Below are 17,707 nucleotides of genomic sequence, written 5' to 3'. Positions count from 1 at the left end.
TTTAAAGGTGATAAGTAGGACAGATGGAGCTCCACCACGCATTAGTTTCGCTTCCCCACCCGTCATTTAAAAGAAAGACCCGACGGAGCTCATTGCCTTGTTGAATTATGCAGAAACGTGCAGCGTGGCGGTCTCGGCATGGATTTTGTTGGAAAGGGGAGAAATTGTGCTTTACAATGCTATTGACATTACGTTTTCTGGGCGCTAAAATAAGGTCAATTGTACGAACCAAGGTGATGTACAAAAGTGAGTGAGTTTACGTTAGCTGAATTACAAACTGAGGAGGCGAAAACATACCTGGTTCTTTTATCTTCATGGCTGTCATGTAGGTTGAATCCACCGTTACTGCAGACAGAGAAGCAATGTGAGAAATCCACAAGTCACTGAATGTTCGCCTTTTCTACTCATATGTTTTAAGTTGATAGACTTGCCTATGGGTTTGGGGACGTAGGGAGTGCAGGATGTGCAAGCAAAGCCCTCATCAGATGCCTGCTCCACCTCGTCCTCAGTGTACAGACTCTCACACACAGCGTGCACCCACCTGCATGAAGAGAAACAATGCAGGATAGAGCTCTTATTCTGATAAAACATTAACATGGTTTGGAACTTCAAGAACCATGTGTTAAGTTCATGTTTTAAGTATCCCTATATTTCTGTTATTACGGTGCTATCACTCTGTTATTAGTACGCCTGCTCCGTAGTCTCACTGGAGATGGACCTGGCTGAAGTGTGAAGGTGTACTGTGGAAATACGGTGAAGTAAACGTTGTTAAACTGGAACCTAGTCGTTGTATCATTTGAAGTTAACATTGGTAGCAGAGGATGGCTAATAACTACAATGGGCCCCCTCACCTTGACGAGAAGAAGTCCTATGAAAGTTGGACTTGGAATCTGAACATGGGTTACTAATCTGGACGAGAAAAAGCAAGCACTATCGGTGGTATTATTGCTCGAGGGAAGAGTGAGAGATACAGCACTGGAAATATCCCTGAAGGATTTGAACAAGGATGACGGTATGGGAACTTTGATTCTGTATTTCTTAAAGAAGAGAAAGACTGTGCCTACGAGCCATATTCAAACTTTGACAGTGTTACTAGTGTCACGGCCCCTCTGCAGTGCAGGGGCGCTTCCTCCTGCAGGCAGAGGAGGGTCCTTAGTGATTGGAGTCACCTGGGCTCAGGGTATTTAAACGGCTTCACTAATCACTCTCTCTGCTCCTCCAGGTATGATCCTGTTTTGTTTGTTCCTTTGTAGTTTTGCATAGTTTTCGCTCAGTCATTCACACACACAGATTCACACATGCCTGCACTTTACATACACCTCACATTATGATACTTTCACACCTCATTCCTTTTTCTTTGTTTAAAGTTAAGTTTTGGTTTACAATAAAGAACCTTTTTGATTGGCTTATACCCGTTGTTCGTGTCCCCTCACTTTTGCCACAGGCTATGCGCCGGCCTGTGACACTAGAGGTATTCCGGGTTGCAATAACGGACTACATCATTGATTTCGAACACAGGTACAATAGGATGCACAAGTACGACATGGTTCTCCCGGATGCAGTGTTATCTTTCAAGTTGCTAGATACAGCCTGTCTGTATGGTAGGGAGAAACCGTTGGCTTTGACTGCTTGTACTGTGCTGACTTTTGTCGGCAATATACATTTTTTTTGGCGAAAATACGTCTGTCGGGCCAATAACAGATGGAATGGAATGCAAGTGAGTTTCACTGAGCAGCAGAGAAAAGGCACCAACAAGTCACGTTCTCAAGACAACCAGAAGAGGGCGCAATTTCCGGGCAAATATCCACAGGACCGGTATGGAAGGAGATCAAAATGTGCCATTTGTCAATGCACTTACCATTGGGTTAAAAGACTGTTCTCATAAAAATGAACAAATTAAACAGAGGAAAATGTAAACACAGAGATAGTGCAGTTACATTACACTGTTTCTAAACCAATCTGCTTCTGATACGGAGATCTTTATAGTTGAAACCTTAGGATCTGCTGTGATTGAAACTGCATGTACACAGACAGTGTGTGGTGCAAAATGGCTTGATAGCTATGTCAGTAAACTAAATATGAAAGAAGTACACAATTTGAATGACACACCAAGCAACAGAGCTTTCACATTTGGAGATGGGAGAATTGTCCATTCTACCAAGAGAGTTAAGATACCAGCAAAAATGTGTCAGACCAAAAATGTGTCAGCCCATACCAACTAGTGTTCAGGCAGAACCCTAATCTTCCCTCTGTACTGGTTGACAAGCCACCAGCACTATAAGGGACCAGTGTGTGAGTCCATGGGGAGGGGGCAGCACCTTTCAGCACTACATGCAGCGAGAAAATTATTCCCTGAAGCAGTGTTCAGAGAGAATTCACAGGGCTCTGTGTAAACAGCCACAACCCACAGATGAGAAGTACGAGACTGGAAACAATCTTTCAGATATCTACTGTATGTATGTTTGTGTAGTTGTAATGAGTGGTACCCACCGGTCACAGTGTTGGCACTGCAGCAGCAGCTCCTCCTCCATGAAGTTCTCCCTGCAGACAGGGCAGGTGACCAGGCTGGCACAGGGGCCACAGTGGGTGTAGTTGTTCTGCCACTCACAGTGGAACCCTGGGCTGCTGGCACCACACTGCATACAGGACACACACCTAAACAGGGAACAACCAATTAATGAATCAATAAATCACAAAACAACCTTTTAAAAAAAGGGGTGTACAAGTACATTTGATTGACAAAAGCAAATAGGCCAATGAGCCATCAGGTTAAAGTTCATCACCTATCAGACCAAGTCAAAATTCAGGTGAAATCCAGAGATGGAAGAGGATGTTATGGGCAGAGTGAGGCAGAGGACTGAACTTTCAAGCTTAGCAGCAGGACTTTCATGCATATCATGCAGACTCTCCATTTCAGTTCATTTTCATCTGTACCTTTTCAGATCCAAAATGACTGAACAGGGAGTGTCATGGATGGTGAGAGTTGGCTGCCGTCTCAAACAGGTGTCTCTTGTAAAATAGATGTTATTTTTCAATGAGAATAACCTGCATGAATAAAGGTTAAATGAATGAAAGAGTTGTACCATTTGCACTTCCACCCGCCCTTGGGTACAGTGTGTAGGGGCGGGTCCAGGCAGTAGGTGTGGTAGCTGACGTCACAGTCGTCACAGAGCAGCAGGCGGGCCGGGTCTGAGGCTTTGCCACACACCTCACACACGATACATTCCAGACAACGCCAGCCCTTACGCAGCATCATCTTAGTCATCTGTAGGAGGGAGACAAGAGGGGCATAGCGTGGAAAATCAAAAAGAGATTTACATCTTTCATTCCTGAAAATGTCATCAGGAAGCCAGATGTGTTGTTGCAACACTTGAACCCTTGATTTTGATTTCTTATAGTGGCCTACTGTAAAGCATCTATAGGTATGCAAAAGGTGCTATAACAATGACATGTTTTATTATTAGGGAGACTATCCGTGGCGAATGCGTCTGCTTAAATAAGAAGTTCTAAAGAATAAAGAGGTTGAATGCTTACTTTGCTGTTCACACAGTATGGATGGTAACACTGGGCACACTGAGCACACGCCAGAAGCTGCCCCTCCACACCTTTCCCAAAACTGCCACACACCACACACATGTCCTGTTGGGGAGAGAAAGAGAGAAGAAAAAAACCCTGTCAGCTTGAGTTACAGCAAAGGTTCTTAAATGTCTAAGACTATCTGACATGGTAAATGCCACAGGGTAACTGGGAAATGTCAAACGGAAAAGCATGAAGCCATTACCTGAAGCAGGACAAATTTATCAGTGTTTGAGAAGAGCACCACTGTGTTCTGCATAGCCTCATCTTCCTCCCCCTCCTCTTCCTCTTTACTGAGTCCAGTGTCTGCTGCTGTCATGCTCAGCTGGGGAAAGGAACCGTGGTGTAAAGTACTTAAGTAAAAATACTTAAAAAGTAATTTTAAGTAGTATCTGTACTTTACTATTTATATTTTTGACAGCTTTTACTTCACTACATTCCTAAAGAAAATAAATGTACTTTTTACTCCATACATTTTCCCTGACACCCAAAAGTACTTGTTACATTTGGAATGCTTAGCAGGACAAGAATTCACGCACTCATCAAGAGAAAATCCCTGGTGATCCCTACTGCCTCCGATCTGGCGGACTCAATAAATACAAAATGCTTCATTTGTAAATTGTCTGAGTGTTGCAGTGCGCCCCTGGCTATCCGTTAAAAAAAACTGAAAATCGTGCCGTCTGATTTGCTTAATATAAGAAATGTGAAATGATTTATACTTTTACTTTTGATACTTAAGTAGATTTAAAACCAAATACTTTTACTCAAATAGTATTTTACTGGGTGACTTACACTTTTACCTGAGTCCTTTTGTATAAAAGGTATCTTTACTTTTACTTAAGTATGACAATTGGGTACTTTTTCCACCACTGGGAAAGTATTATACATAGAATGTATTATATTCTGATACAGTCAAGTTCCAATCAAGTGGTTTGTGTCAAATGAACTTTAGACAGAGATCAAGCTCCAAACATTCAAGATCTCTGTGATAAATTGCTGCTGTGGGTTGTATATACTGTAAAGTTCAATGTCAACATTTGATGACACAATCCAATGAGTGAGTGAATGGATGGATGATGGATGAAAGTGTCTGAATGTTTATGTATCGTCGGTCAGTTCAACTCACCAGGAACGCGTCGATGCAGGAGGCCATGGCTTTGAGGCGGTTCCTACCTCCACGGCCCCTTCCACCGCCGCCGCCGCCGCCACCACCACCACCACCACGAGGCCGCCGCTTCCCCGGGAAACTGCTGCTGCCCCGCCCCTGAAAAGACCAACACCAACCATGCCAATACCTCACATACTGAATCTAGCTATCACCCAACACAGAAGCATTTGCAGAGACAGTTTTGGAAGCTCATTATCACTGTAAAATGGCCTTCTGCTCCATGGCAGTTAACACTCATTCCAAAGTCTGTCTATGACCTGTTACTGGACCTTACTTGTTTGACCCTGGAGCGTCCCGGCGAGCCTCTCCTCTTCTTCTCCCCGTCTGGTTTGAGGGGGTCAAAGGGCAGCGAATCGTCTGTCTCAGTGAGCAGGGAGTCGGAACGCGAGCGTTCGGTGGGTATGAGGCTGAGCTCCATGGAGAGCTGTGCATCGGGCTCTGCCTCCCCTTCGGTCGGGGAGCCCAGGAAGCCAGAACTGCTCTCGTCCCCGTGACTCGGATGGCTCTGATTGGACATCTCATCCAGGAGGAGCTGATCAGGCTTCCTCTGCTCCTGGGGTTCCTGCTTGATCTTAACCCTTCTGTGATGACTATGATGACCATCTCTGTCTGCATCCTTCCCCTGCTCCTCCTGTTCTCCAAACTCCTCCTCTTCCTCAGAGTGAGTAGCCCTGACCTCCATGTCCACAGTAGGAGCAGTCTCCTGTGTGTCGGCACATGGAGCAGGAGGAGACCCTGAGCGCTCCTGCTTTGGGTTCCTTGCAGCTTCCTCCTTTAGCCCCACCTCCTCTGTGTCCACGGAAACATGCTCCACCTCTTGCGTGGAGATGGGAGGGGCTGGTGACTCTGGCGAGGTGGTAGACACGCCCTCACTGCTTCTCTTCTCCTCCAGTTTGGTCTGCTGCTGTGTTGAGGGTTTGACTTCCTGGTTCTCCCCATTCTTCTCCTTTCTGTGCACAGGGCCCAGCTCTACTACTGCTGCTGGCTCTGGCCACTGTGGCGGTTGCTGTTCTGGTGACTCCGGAGACTCAAGGACATGGCTGGCCTGGGGTTGGGGTGGCGGACTAGGAGCCTTCTCTGGCCTCTCATCCACAGGTAAACTAGAAGCCTCCTGTTGTTCTGTTGTTTCACATTGTTCTATAACCTCAGCCTGGCCCATGGGCTGTTCTGCAGGGACTTCCTCCGTTCCCAGCTGAGGCCCCTCCTCTACCCCTGTTGTTTCTACCACTTCAGCCTCCGTCCCTGTTGAAAAGACAAAATCATCTTCATCACACCACTAACACCATACACTCAGATTCTATACCATTCTTTAGTGCATCCCAGAAATTACATTGAGTCAGGGTGGCTTAGATAAGATAAAACGAGGGTAGAGTTAATCATTTTGCTCTGTCAGAGATGGAGCAGTCAACTCTACCCTTCTATCAATATCTGTAGACCATTTTATCAAGGACAACAGAAAGCAGTCCAGTCAACGTACCCAGCTCCATGGGCACCTCCTCGTCCGACTTGGTCTTCGTCTGTACCCCGGTCATCTTGGACACGTCCGTCTGTCCTATCGTAGCTTCACCCGCTGCTTCTGTCTGGAGTGTCATCGCAGCCAATGTGTCAGTCTGTCCTTCTATCGTCACCTCACCCGCTGCTTCTGTCTGGAGTGTGATCTCAGCCAATGTGTCTGTCTGTCCTTCTATCGTCACCTCACCCGCTGCTTCTGTCTGGAGTGTCATCTCAGCCAATGTGTCAGTCTGTCCTTCTATCGTCACCTCAGACCGGTCTTTCTCTGTAATCTGCATTTCCACCATGTCTGTCTGTGTGACAGGGTCTGCCAGAGGCTCTCTGTCTCGGCAGAGCGAACAGATACACTTTTCCTCAGGTGGCTCTGATATAGAGGAGCATTCACTGTGAACCCACCTAGGAAGACGACAGAGGATTGGTCAAGAATGGATGAATTAAAGTGGGCCAAATGCTACATAAATAGTGGTAGTTATCAACGTCTGCTGGTGTCTAGGCCGGGTCACTGTCAAATACAGTGTGACAACTTGATGAAAAAGGTTTATTAACTTGCCAATTTAATCATTCTGAGGCAGGAGACGTACCTGGGGGCAGGAGACGTACCTGGGGGCAGGAGACGTACCTGGGGGCAGGAGACGTACCTGGGGGCAGGAGACGTACCTGAGGCAGCTGATGCAGCGCGGCAGCATGACGGGTGGTTCCGAGGCTTTGCTGCAGACACCACACATAGAGCTGCGGGTACGTTGGCAGCCCTCACACACGGCATAGTTGTCAAACCAGTGGGTTGAGCCGGGCAGCGTCAGACCATGAGCACCACAGTCCACACACACCCGACACCTCTGATATGAGGAATACATGGGGGAAATTAAATGAGTAATTCACACAGGAAACACAAACTGATACATTTTCAGAATTTATCACGTACTGGAAAAATATTATATTTCTGCATACCCTTATTTTAATTTACAGAAGTAATTGTCATTCAAATGTTTCCATTGAAAACCTCTAAAAAGCAAAAACAAAGCAATAACATGAACCATTTACAGTAAGACATGGTCAACATATGGGAAAGGACTTCTAGGCCTTTATAGTGCAGCGTTATCCTTCTTCCCTAACAGAGGAGACTATCGTCAGTGGAGGTGAGACATGGTCTTACTCTGCACTTCCATGTGTCGGAGGGAAGAGAGGTCATGGCTGGCTGGAGACAGAAGGTGTGGTAGCCCTTATCACAGGCATCACATACTAACATCATGGAGTCTTCCCCTGGTTGCCTGGAAAATGTGAGAACCCAAATTTTACCCTCCAGAGTCGACCTATTCAATGACAGCTACATGCCTCGTTTCTAAGACCCAATAGACTTTGACAACTGCCAAGACTTTTTCCCCCTGGTAATGTCACATGATCAGGGAAACCCCTGCCCCTACTGATTGAGAGCATGTGGTAGTAGATTGTCATGGTAGATAGTGTTCAGGAACGGCTCTTCACAGTCTCCCAAATCCCACATCAATTCAGTGAACAGAAAATGTATTTTACAAGTAAAAAATTGAGAGCTTTTCCCATTTTAAACAAAAATATTACCAAAAAATGTGTAATGTGAGATTGGGCAGCAAAGAGACACTCACCTGCATGTCTGGCACACTTTACACTCCGGGCACTGCCACCCTGATCTCTGTATGGGCGTGGCACTGATCTCCAGACAGGAGGCGTGGTAGTGCTGCCCACAGCCTGTACAGAACAGCAGGTTTAGCAGCTCCCCCGCAGAATCACAGACAGCGCACCACGCCTCCTCACCCGCTGGAGGGCAGACAAACCATAGTTAGCAAACCAAGTGACCAAATCGTTACACAAAGCACAGAGGACACACACACCTCACTGTTACAAAGCATAACCTAATAATCGAGTTTGGGCTTTGACCTCAACTAGATTGGGAGGTGTCCTTACCCATCTCCTCAGCCTTGTCCACGTGCTCTGGACAGAGGAGAGCCAGGAGCTTCATGGACTGGAAGGATCCGCTGGCAGCAGAGCAGGGGAAGTGGTAGAACCGTGAGCAGCCCTCAGCATGGCAGCGGATGGTAGCACCCAGACGCTTGCAATATTCACACAGCTAGAAGGAAGGTTCAAAGACAAGGTTACGGGTCAGAGACAGTGCCAGTAGGAAGAATTTCAGGATCCCACAATTGAAATTAATTAGAATTCTTAACTATTACTTCCAGATGGTGTATATATATATTTTGTTCTTCAACTGTACCACTCTAGGGTGCCTACATGTTTATTCCAAGAACAATCGCCAAATTGTGACTTCAGAGCTTGCACAGATTTCTATCAGAGGTGTCATTTGTTTAACCTACCCGCTGTGTCCCTGAGATGACGGCCTTGTCCACATTCTCCAGCTCCTCTTCAGCCTCCTCCGCCTGCTTCACTCCCTCTGACCACACAGCACACCAGTGATGCACCCAGCAGCCCCCTGTTCACCACAACACACGATTAGACACTTCTCATCTGTATGGTTCCTCGCTTCTGATCAGGATTATATCTCTCCTGGATCAATCAATTTGCTTTAAAACTACAACAGAGAATGGGAGGTGAAATGGGATTAGATCTAAAACAAATGCCTAGAGAATTTTGATTAAACCCTTTCCAATATGGTTTTGGGATAGGTTTACTGTGCAGGGTGCACACTGTGTATAATATCAACGGTGGGTATAAGGTATTTTAATGTAACCTTTATTTTACCAGGTAGTCCCATTGGGGTCAAAATACCTCTTTCTCAAAGGAGACCTGACCAAGAAGGCAACTCGAGTAAAAAAACTAAATCAAAATGTGATGAGATGTTTGAAATCAAATTGTATGTCACATGCACCAAATACAACCTTACAGTGAAATGCTTAATTACAAGCCCTTAACCAACAATGCAGTTAAGAAAAATACCTTAAAAAAGAAACGAAAGTAACAAATAATTAAAGAGTAGCAGTGAAATAACAATAGCAAGGCTATGTACAGGGGGTACAGAGTCAATGTGCGAGAGCACCAGTAAATCGAGGTAAATGAGGTAATAAACTCAAGAAAAAAAAAAAAACGTCCTCTCACTGTCAACTGCGTTTATTTTCAGCAAACTTAACATGTGTAAATATTTGTATGAACATAACAAGATCCAACAACTGAGACAAACTGAACAAGTTCCACAGACATGTGACTAACAGAAATGGAATAATGTGTCCCTGAACAAACGGGGGTCAAAATCAAAAGTAAACAGTCAGTATCTGGTGTGGCCACCAGCTGCATTAAGTACTGCAGTGCATCTCCTCCTCATGGACTGCACCATATTTGTCAGTTCTTGCACAAAGGCACCTGCAAGTTCCCGGACATTTCTGGGGGGAATGGCCCTAGCCCTCACCCTCCGATCCAACAGGTCCCAGACGTGCTCAATGGGATTGAGATCCGGGCTCTTCGCTGGCCATGGCAGAACACTGGCATTCCTGCCTTGCAGGAAATCACACACAGAATGAGCAGTATGGCTGGTGGCATTGTCATGCTGGAGGGTCATGTCAGGATGAGCCTGCAGGAAGGGTACCACATGAGGGAGGAGGATGTCTTCCATGTAACGCACAGCATTGAGATTGCCTGCAATGACAACAAGCTCAGTCCGATGATGCTGCGACACACCGCCCCAGACCCACCACCTCCAAATCGATCACACTCCAGAGTACAGGCCTCGGTGTAACGCTCATTCCTTCGACGATAAACACGAATCTGACCATCACCCCTGGCGAGACAAAACCGTGACTCGTCAGTGAAGAGCACTTTTTGCCAGTCCTATCTGGTCCAGCGACAGTGGGTTTGTGTCCATAGGCAACGTTGTTGCCGGTGATGTCTGGCGAGGACCTGCCTTACAAACAGGCCTACAAGCCCTCAGTCCAGCCTCTCTCAGCCTATTGCGGACAGCCTGAGCACTGATGGAGGGATTGTGTGTTCCTGGTGCATCTCGGGCAGTTGTTGTTGCCACCCTGTTCCTGTCCCGCAGGTGTGATGTTCGGATGTACCGATCCTGTGCAGGTGTTTCATGTGGTCTGCCACAGAGGACGATCAGCTGTCTGTCCTGTCTCCCTGTAGCGCTGTCTTAGGCGTCTCACAGTACGGACATTGCAATTTATTGCCCTGGCCACATCTGCAGTCCTCATGCCTCCTTGCAGCATGCCTAAGGCACGTTCACACAGATGAGCAGGGACCCTGTGCATCTTTCTTTTTGTGTTTTTCAGAGTCAGTAGAAAGGCCTCTTTAGTGTCCTAAGTTTTCATAACTGTGACATTAATTGCCTACCGTCTAAGCTGTTAATGTCTTAACGACCGTTACACGGGTACATGTACATTAATTGTTTATGGTTCATTGACCAAGCATGGGAAAGTGTTTAAACCCTTTACCATGAAGATCTGTGAAGTTATTTGGATTTTTACAAATTATCTTTGAAAGACAGGTTCCTGAAAAAGGGATGTTTATTTTTGTTGCTGAGTTTATGTACATGTAGGTAGAGTTATTAAAGTAACTATGCATCGATATTAACAGAGTAACAGCAGCATCCCACCTGTGTCATCAAAGAGTGCTGCCAGACAGGATGCGTCGGAGTCTGAGAATCCGATGGAAGACAGGTCATCGTTCCCGGGCCCTGGCAGTGAGGAAGCGGAGGGATCCAGGGCGGGCCGGGAGGAAAATGGCCCAAAATGTCTGAGTTCCCGTTGTCCGTGCAGGCTGCGCTCCACACAGTTACATAGAACACAGACCCTTACACTGCTCTCCCTGTGCAGGCAGAGACTCAGTATTAGACAGACAGCATGCAGGTAAATGGATCCAAATAAGGCCTAGCTTGTGGATCAAGAAGTAAAATTACTAAAGCACTCAATTCAATTCTATTCCATATTATACTCCATACATTATACTCCTCCAACATGAACAAACACAGAAAATATAAAACCCAGCTAAGACTATTTGGGAGTACACCTCTAACTGCATGTCTCCCATGTAATGCTGGGCAGTGCACTACAGCCCTCATGATCTGAGGATATTTAGCAACTCTTGGTAGCACAGTGGGAGTTTGAAAAATCAATATTTTGTGGTGAATGCTATATGGGTATGACTTGTTAACATATAGGTATTGCCAAAATAAATCTATTTTTTTCTAGCACTATGCCTTTGTTAGGGTATCTGAGAAGGGACTTACACATCTGTGCTGGAAGAGGCAGCAACAATTTCAGAGGAGTCCTCTGCAGCCAGAGGGGCCTCTGACTCCCCCTCTGAGGGGATTGGCTGCTCCATAGGGGCGCTGTCATCAGCTGGGAAAAGCATTAGTCCACATGTTTTAGGACTTACCCATTGAACCTATATTTGTCTTCAATTTTAAAGAACATTCCAATAAGCTACTGTATGAAAATCCATGCAACAAATTGAAAAATAAAGAATTATTATAATTAGCAACAACTACTTTTTTTTCTGACACCACAGCAGGTATGTTATTGTACCTGTCGGTTCAGAGTCATTTTCTTCGCAGTTTGATTTCTGCTCGTCCATCCCCTCTCCTGATCTCCTTGACAGAGGCCTGAAACGTAAACAAAGTTGCCGAATAATATTAGAGGTAAGGCACATCATAATTTACCAAAATTAACAACAAAAACATTAAATATACACATTATTTACCACAGTCGTACGCGGGGAATAACAACTACCGGTAGTCACATTTATGCTATCTGACGTCCAATCGCAAAATCCAGCGAGGCTCAATTTCCCTTTGTGCCCGGCAAAAGCCCAATATTTCACATTGATGCAGTATAACAGCTAGATTAAAATAGATATCCGACGTCAGCTAGCTGATTTGGCTAACGTTAGCGTATAACCTCAGACGTGACAAATTCACAAGAACTGTATAAATAATAAATATAGCTAGCAAGAAGCTTATTTAATACAAACCTTTAGCTATATGCATGGGACACTAAATGCATAATTTTGAAACACGTAATTGATTAACCGCGATCCAATCTAGATGAATGAATATGGCTGTTTATGTCCTCAATTTAGTTGAAACCGCAAGCTAGCTAACGTTAGCTACGTCGTTAACTGGTAGCATTCTTGCTAACAAAGTAGCTCGCTAACGTTACTCGGGATTCGCAAACTCTGCATGAAAATAGCGTGTCAGTGACTAGCTAACTAAATAAATAATACATGTTTGAAGACATTTCCATCTTTGTTTTGCCAGAAATGCATAATCCAAACCCACACAAGTCATGTATGGAAAAATAACAAAATATAGGAACTGAAATGTTGTTTTCTTTAAATAAAACAACCCTAAACCGAGATACACAAAGAAAATACAACTTCCTTGTACATTACTTCCTGTTGCAACTGTCAAAATCGTGCTAAAACCCTATCACTGTGCAGCATAGTTCCGACTAAATTATACGGACTAAAGGTACATTAATTTAAAAAATCCACAATTGTATGAGTAATCGATTTGTGATACGTCAACGATGAAAAAAACTACATTTCCAACTATGTAGCAATATGACAGATTTAGTGAGAGTTTAAACCAGTTCTAGCCACACAACTTTCTGTAAAACTCAGGAAAGCATTGAGCCCATACCACCTCCTCCAGTAATGGCTGCAGCCCGAATGAGCCCAACAACAGTTTATTCCAAAATCTGCCTGACGTTTTCAGTTTTCAAAGTGGTCTTATGTCAAATGGTCCACACTAATTGTTGTGTACAGCTATGCCTTAACCCTAAAATGAATGAAAAACAGGGGATTGGATGAGAGCTGAGAAGACAATATCTGTCCAAACCTCCTCTACTGTGAAGTGTGAAACACTAGCTAACAACAAATCAAATGTACCTCGCCTCCACCTAATGATGTAATGTACGCGTATGTATGTATGCGTGTAGTGCACAATGGGTAGCCACATTGAGGGTTACTTTGGCGTATCCCATTCAACAAATGTCACTAACTTGGGCCTTGAAGCAGAAACTCACAAATCCCAGTGTTATAGGCTACCTGTGTTTACAGCAAGCCATGGTTAGTTGCTTGCGTAACAATATGTTCCAATGCAATTGGTTGTGTTCAGATCACAATTTGCACATATTGCCATGAAAATGAGCAGAGTGCGATTTACACATCAACACCAAAAGTTGGCACATAGTTTGAATCATATAGCTAACGTTACTAGCTGTGTGATTGAAATAACGCTGAATATAATGTATGTGTTTGGGGGACTAGTCAATTTCCCCTGCACTGAAGGGAGACTAGTACAGCACAATGTTCCACTGCTACCTAACGTTACTACACAGCCATGTAACTAGCTAGTCATGTAACCAAACCCAATAACTAGCTATAATCTATCAGCGACCACTATGATGATTACTGTAAACTCAGACCACATAACTGAAAGCCACTGACAACACACTTATAAACCAGAGAACTCCATTTGTTTGCTAGCTAGCTCAAATCAATGCGTCCAAAACGGCAACTCCAAAACCTCAAAAGCGTGTTGGCATTAACCGTTAGGTAAACTCGCTAGCGAAGTTACATGTTAGTTAGCTAACTAGGAAACAAGATAGTTAGGTCGCCTGCCAACTAAGGCACTCACTCAGTTGGCTAGCTACGCAGTTGAAATAATAAGGGTGTTCAGTTTAACTAAATATGTAGCTTACATTTACGTTAGCTAATGTAATTTGAGTGAATTATTATATGAATTTGTGTTAGCGAGTAGCTAGTTAACTTAGTGTCGTTAGCTAGCTAGACGTTAGCCATCCTGATCAACGAACTTAACGTTAGCTAGCTACAACCTAGCTAGCCTTAAAGGTCAGAGAAATTGATTCGTCAAATAAGTTCGTTAGTGATGTTATTCAACCAAACGACTCACCTTACAATGAGATGGTTGTGTCCTCATACATCCAAACAATCCATATTTGTAGGAGTCTACACAGTTAAATGGTTGATGCTTGCCTCATTTTACTTAGCGGGCTTGCCGGCTGGAGAATGAGGTGAGTGGGGGAAGTGCACGGAGTGTGGCTGGATAACTAGCCAGCCACGGAGCTCGAAAGACAAGAATTGATGGCCAGTTGCTAACACGCCGTGAAAATTGTTAAACAAAAAGCAATGGTCGACGAGTATAACATTATAGCCAATCTTCCATAAACATGCACGATCGACAGCCCAATGTTCCGAAACATAGGGGAATGTTTAGTAGTTGATGGTAACTCAATTAGATAGACAGATAACGTTAGCTAACTAACGGCACAAGTTAACTAGCTTCTCTGCATTTTACTGGTTCGGACTTGCATTAAGTTGGCATCCGATATTCGACCCAAAACTGAGTAATATCTCAATTTATTAACGTTAAACTTTCAGACATTATCTGAAACAATGTTTTCGACACCTAACGTCTTAACTTTAGCGAGCTATTCCTGTCCGGATCACCACTAGTGTGTCGGTGTGTATGTTCCGTCAAGTCGCTAAAACAACAACATTTCTCATGTCTGCAAGGGAGCATTTTGTACGCGCCTCTCCAAGTTGTTATCTTATTGGCTTTGAGCTGAACTAGTTAGCTATCTTAACTTGTTCAGGGTTATAATATTTTAGTGGATAGCATATTCTGATTTTGAACTTGTAGGACGAGATTTTGAAAATATTTTTTTACACCATATGTTAGATCATCAGACTGAGCCCAATGCAAATTCATTAACAAGGCAAAAATGTGACTCGTCAATGTCCATGCACGTTGTGTATAGAAGAGCGCATGAAACAATAATGGAATATGATTGGCTTTGGATGCCTCTATTGTATGTTAGATTTTAGGAGGATACATTGGCTATCGTGTGACATTCGAGAGGTTATGGTATTCATTGCTATAATTGCCTCTTTCTTTAACACATGCCCAGATTCAGTCCCACTTCTCCTGTTGAACCGGCAGGCTTCTTGCCTTGAATGACCCCTTCACCCTTCCCAGAGTCCTAGTATGTTACTTTCCCATTCTATAGCACTGGCCCATAATGGCATGCAGCTCCATGGTGACTCCTGTCTCCTGGCTATGCATTACCATGCCCTTATCTGAGAACATGGCAGCATGTCCCACTGATCTTGCATGTTTTTCAGAGGAATCAATCAACCTCATTCTGCCCACATCCACCTAGTTCCTAGTACAGTTGAGTTTCTAGAAGGATCAGGTGCTCTCTCACTTTGGTCTACACCACTGCAACTCCCATTTGACTATCATTTATATGCTTGGACCAATGTATTTTCCCAGTCCAAAATGCTTCTTCTGGCAATTTAGTTATTGCTGCACTTAGGCCTAATTCTAGGTAGGATATTAGGCATCTCTGATTCCTCTTTTCTGGATGTGGGCATTAATGCTTGGATCAAATTCAAGGCCCTGATGCTATATCTTGATCAAGACACTCATACGTGACACTTCATACTTCTGTATGTTGGATTTCTGTGGGTAAGAGTATCCATTGGTTGAGCAAAAATTATGCATATTAAACAATGCAATGTTGCACAATGTTTTGCAACATTGTACACAATAAACATGTCTCAACATTCACTCCTGAGCCCTGACTTTGTCACATCCAGGACCAAAACATGTTCGTGTCTCACAACCTTTCACCATACCGAATTTCACCCCAATTTTTTAATTGATGAAAACATGTCGGTCCATCTGTCTATCCACATTGAATCAATATTTATGAGGCCTACACCAGTACAGACTGTTCAACTTTCTATTAAAAGATCTGCTCTCAGAGATCTCTCCCAGATCAGAAGAATAGTTTTTCTGGCTATGAACTAACTAACCATAAATGATTGGTTGTGCTGGTTTGGTTTTCATAACGAAATAGGCGATTAAGATACTGGTTGTCCTGACAGGATTACCCAACTCCCACTCAATTTTAGCAGGATTGGATTGGATTTTTGAGGGCAGGGACTGGTCGGGATTCTCTGACAATCTGACACTGCTGTGATTGGTCAACAATGGTAAAAGGTGGGTGGTATTATGTTGTGGGCTTCTCCCGTTGGTCTGATTTGATGAGTGTGTGCATTCTAATCTGCCCCTTCTATCTCAAGGATAATCTCCTGGATGGAATACCTCCACAGCTGTGAGCTGTCTACTACACAATGCTAACTGGAACAATGACATTCAGTTTGTTACCTTTTTATTTTTCATTTATTTGATTTTGTACGTATTTCAAGTCCCCCACCCACTGCTTTATCTTGGCCAGGTCTTAGTTGCAAATGAGAACTTGTTCTCAACTAGCCTACCTGGTTAAATAAAGGTGAAATAAAATAAAATAAAACATATTATTCTGCTCTTCTCCAATGTGCCTGATGATCCTATTCTGCACACAACACTGGTCAGGTTCAATGTAATCTTTGACTGATTTCCAAAATATGGAGCTGATAGAATATAGTATAGTCTCCCTCTCTCAACAATCAGGCTATTCCTTCTTCTAGGACCTATTGAGTATCCAGAATGAAGGTATGGGAAGATGGAAAACTTACCTGGACTGGATAACTCAATACTATGCATTCATTACTACATTTCTATGTTAATAATAGCATCAATAAAGTGTTGTTAGTTACTATTGTTTACTGCATTAATTACACAGGCAGGTAGAAGAGCAATAGCTGCAAAGACCTAAAAGTAGATATAATCCACAAGTATGATGTCAGTTACTCCACAAGGGGGTGTATAACCTTGTATTACACATCACAGGATGTACTCACTGTGTAAATCTGAGGATAAAGGAGCTGAGAGGAGAACGTTTCAAGATAAATAAATGTGACAAAACAGAGACAAGGCATTGTTCGTTTAGGTTAATAACAGAAAGGAAGTGTCAATGACAGGACAGGTCACCATTAACAAGCTATGTTGCAAATACACTGAAATACTTGGAAAATCAGAGCATGGAGATTCCATTACTCAGGAGCCCAGGATGGAGAACATGATTAAGATAAACACAGAGAGATCGGGCAGCAAGGAAGAATATTAAGTCTGGGTTTCTTATTAACTACTGTAGACTGGCCCACCAGTTCTGCTGGATGTCTGAGTTTTAACCCTTTCTGTTACAGTACACATGCTCTGCTACAGTACACATGCACCAAGAAAACAGCTCCCACTGTAATTCGGAGGCTCCAAATATGACTATAGGCCGTGGTCAGATTTCTCAAGTTTTTCATGTAGTCTTTTTGGTATTTTATTAGGATCCCCATTAGCTGTTGTGAAAGCCGCTGCTACTCTTCTTGGGGTCCACATGAAACATGACATAATACAGGACATTAATAGACAAGAACAGTTCAAGGACAGAAAAACATAAATGAAACATATTCTAACATCTTCTGTAAATGTCATTTGCAAACCCTAGGAGAGACAGAAGGATTTAACGGAGAGAATCTACATTTAAAACAGGAACACAAGCAGGG

General features: G+C 43.8%; 1 protein-coding gene across 7 annotated transcripts in view; it reads right to left on the bottom strand.

Moving 5' to 3' along the window:
* LOC110532701 (histone-lysine N-methyltransferase 2D) overlaps positions 1 to 14,822 on the bottom strand; it is a 47,390-nt gene extending 32,568 nt beyond the window's left edge. For 4 of the 7 annotated variants that reach the window (XM_090185217.1, XM_036988716.2, XM_090185218.1 and 1 more), the window contains exons 1-17: positions 11,764 to 11,905; positions 11,466 to 11,577; positions 10,833 to 11,044; positions 8,602 to 8,717; positions 8,195 to 8,357; positions 7,876 to 8,047; positions 7,410 to 7,524; positions 6,914 to 7,092; positions 6,222 to 6,652; positions 5,019 to 5,986; positions 4,703 to 4,840; positions 3,782 to 3,901; positions 3,535 to 3,639; positions 3,084 to 3,265; positions 2,491 to 2,655; positions 432 to 541; positions 298 to 345 (exon numbers count right to left, since the gene is read on the bottom strand). In XM_090185217.1, the coding sequence (XP_090041343.1) occupies positions 298 to 345; positions 432 to 541; positions 2,491 to 2,655; positions 3,084 to 3,265; positions 3,535 to 3,639; positions 3,782 to 3,901; positions 4,703 to 4,840; positions 5,019 to 5,986; positions 6,222 to 6,652; positions 6,914 to 7,092; positions 7,410 to 7,524; positions 7,876 to 8,047; positions 8,195 to 8,357; positions 8,602 to 8,717; positions 10,833 to 11,044; positions 11,466 to 11,577; positions 11,764 to 11,890 (3,463 nt within the window). In that variant the 5' untranslated portion in view covers positions 11,891 to 11,905. Of the gene's footprint in view, positions 1 to 297; positions 346 to 431; positions 542 to 2,490; positions 2,656 to 3,083; positions 3,266 to 3,534; positions 3,640 to 3,781; positions 3,902 to 4,702; positions 4,841 to 5,018; positions 5,987 to 6,221; positions 6,653 to 6,913; positions 7,093 to 7,409; positions 7,525 to 7,875; positions 8,048 to 8,194; positions 8,358 to 8,601; positions 8,718 to 10,832; positions 11,045 to 11,465; positions 11,578 to 11,763; positions 11,906 to 12,208; positions 12,643 to 14,153 lie in introns of those variants that run through there. The other 3 variants (XM_036988713.2, XM_036988715.2, XM_036988714.2) reach the window with 2 other exon arrangements.
* Positions 14,823 to 17,707: the final 2,885 nt, after the last annotated feature.

The sequence above is a fragment of the Oncorhynchus mykiss genome, chromosome 9, assembly GCF_057628025.1.
Source record: "Oncorhynchus mykiss isolate SJ-2025 chromosome 9, ASM5762802v1, whole genome shotgun sequence".
Classification (NCBI taxonomy): Eukaryota; Metazoa; Chordata; class Actinopteri; order Salmoniformes; family Salmonidae; genus Oncorhynchus; species Oncorhynchus mykiss.
This window is presented reverse-complemented; position numbering and strand designations above follow the sequence as displayed.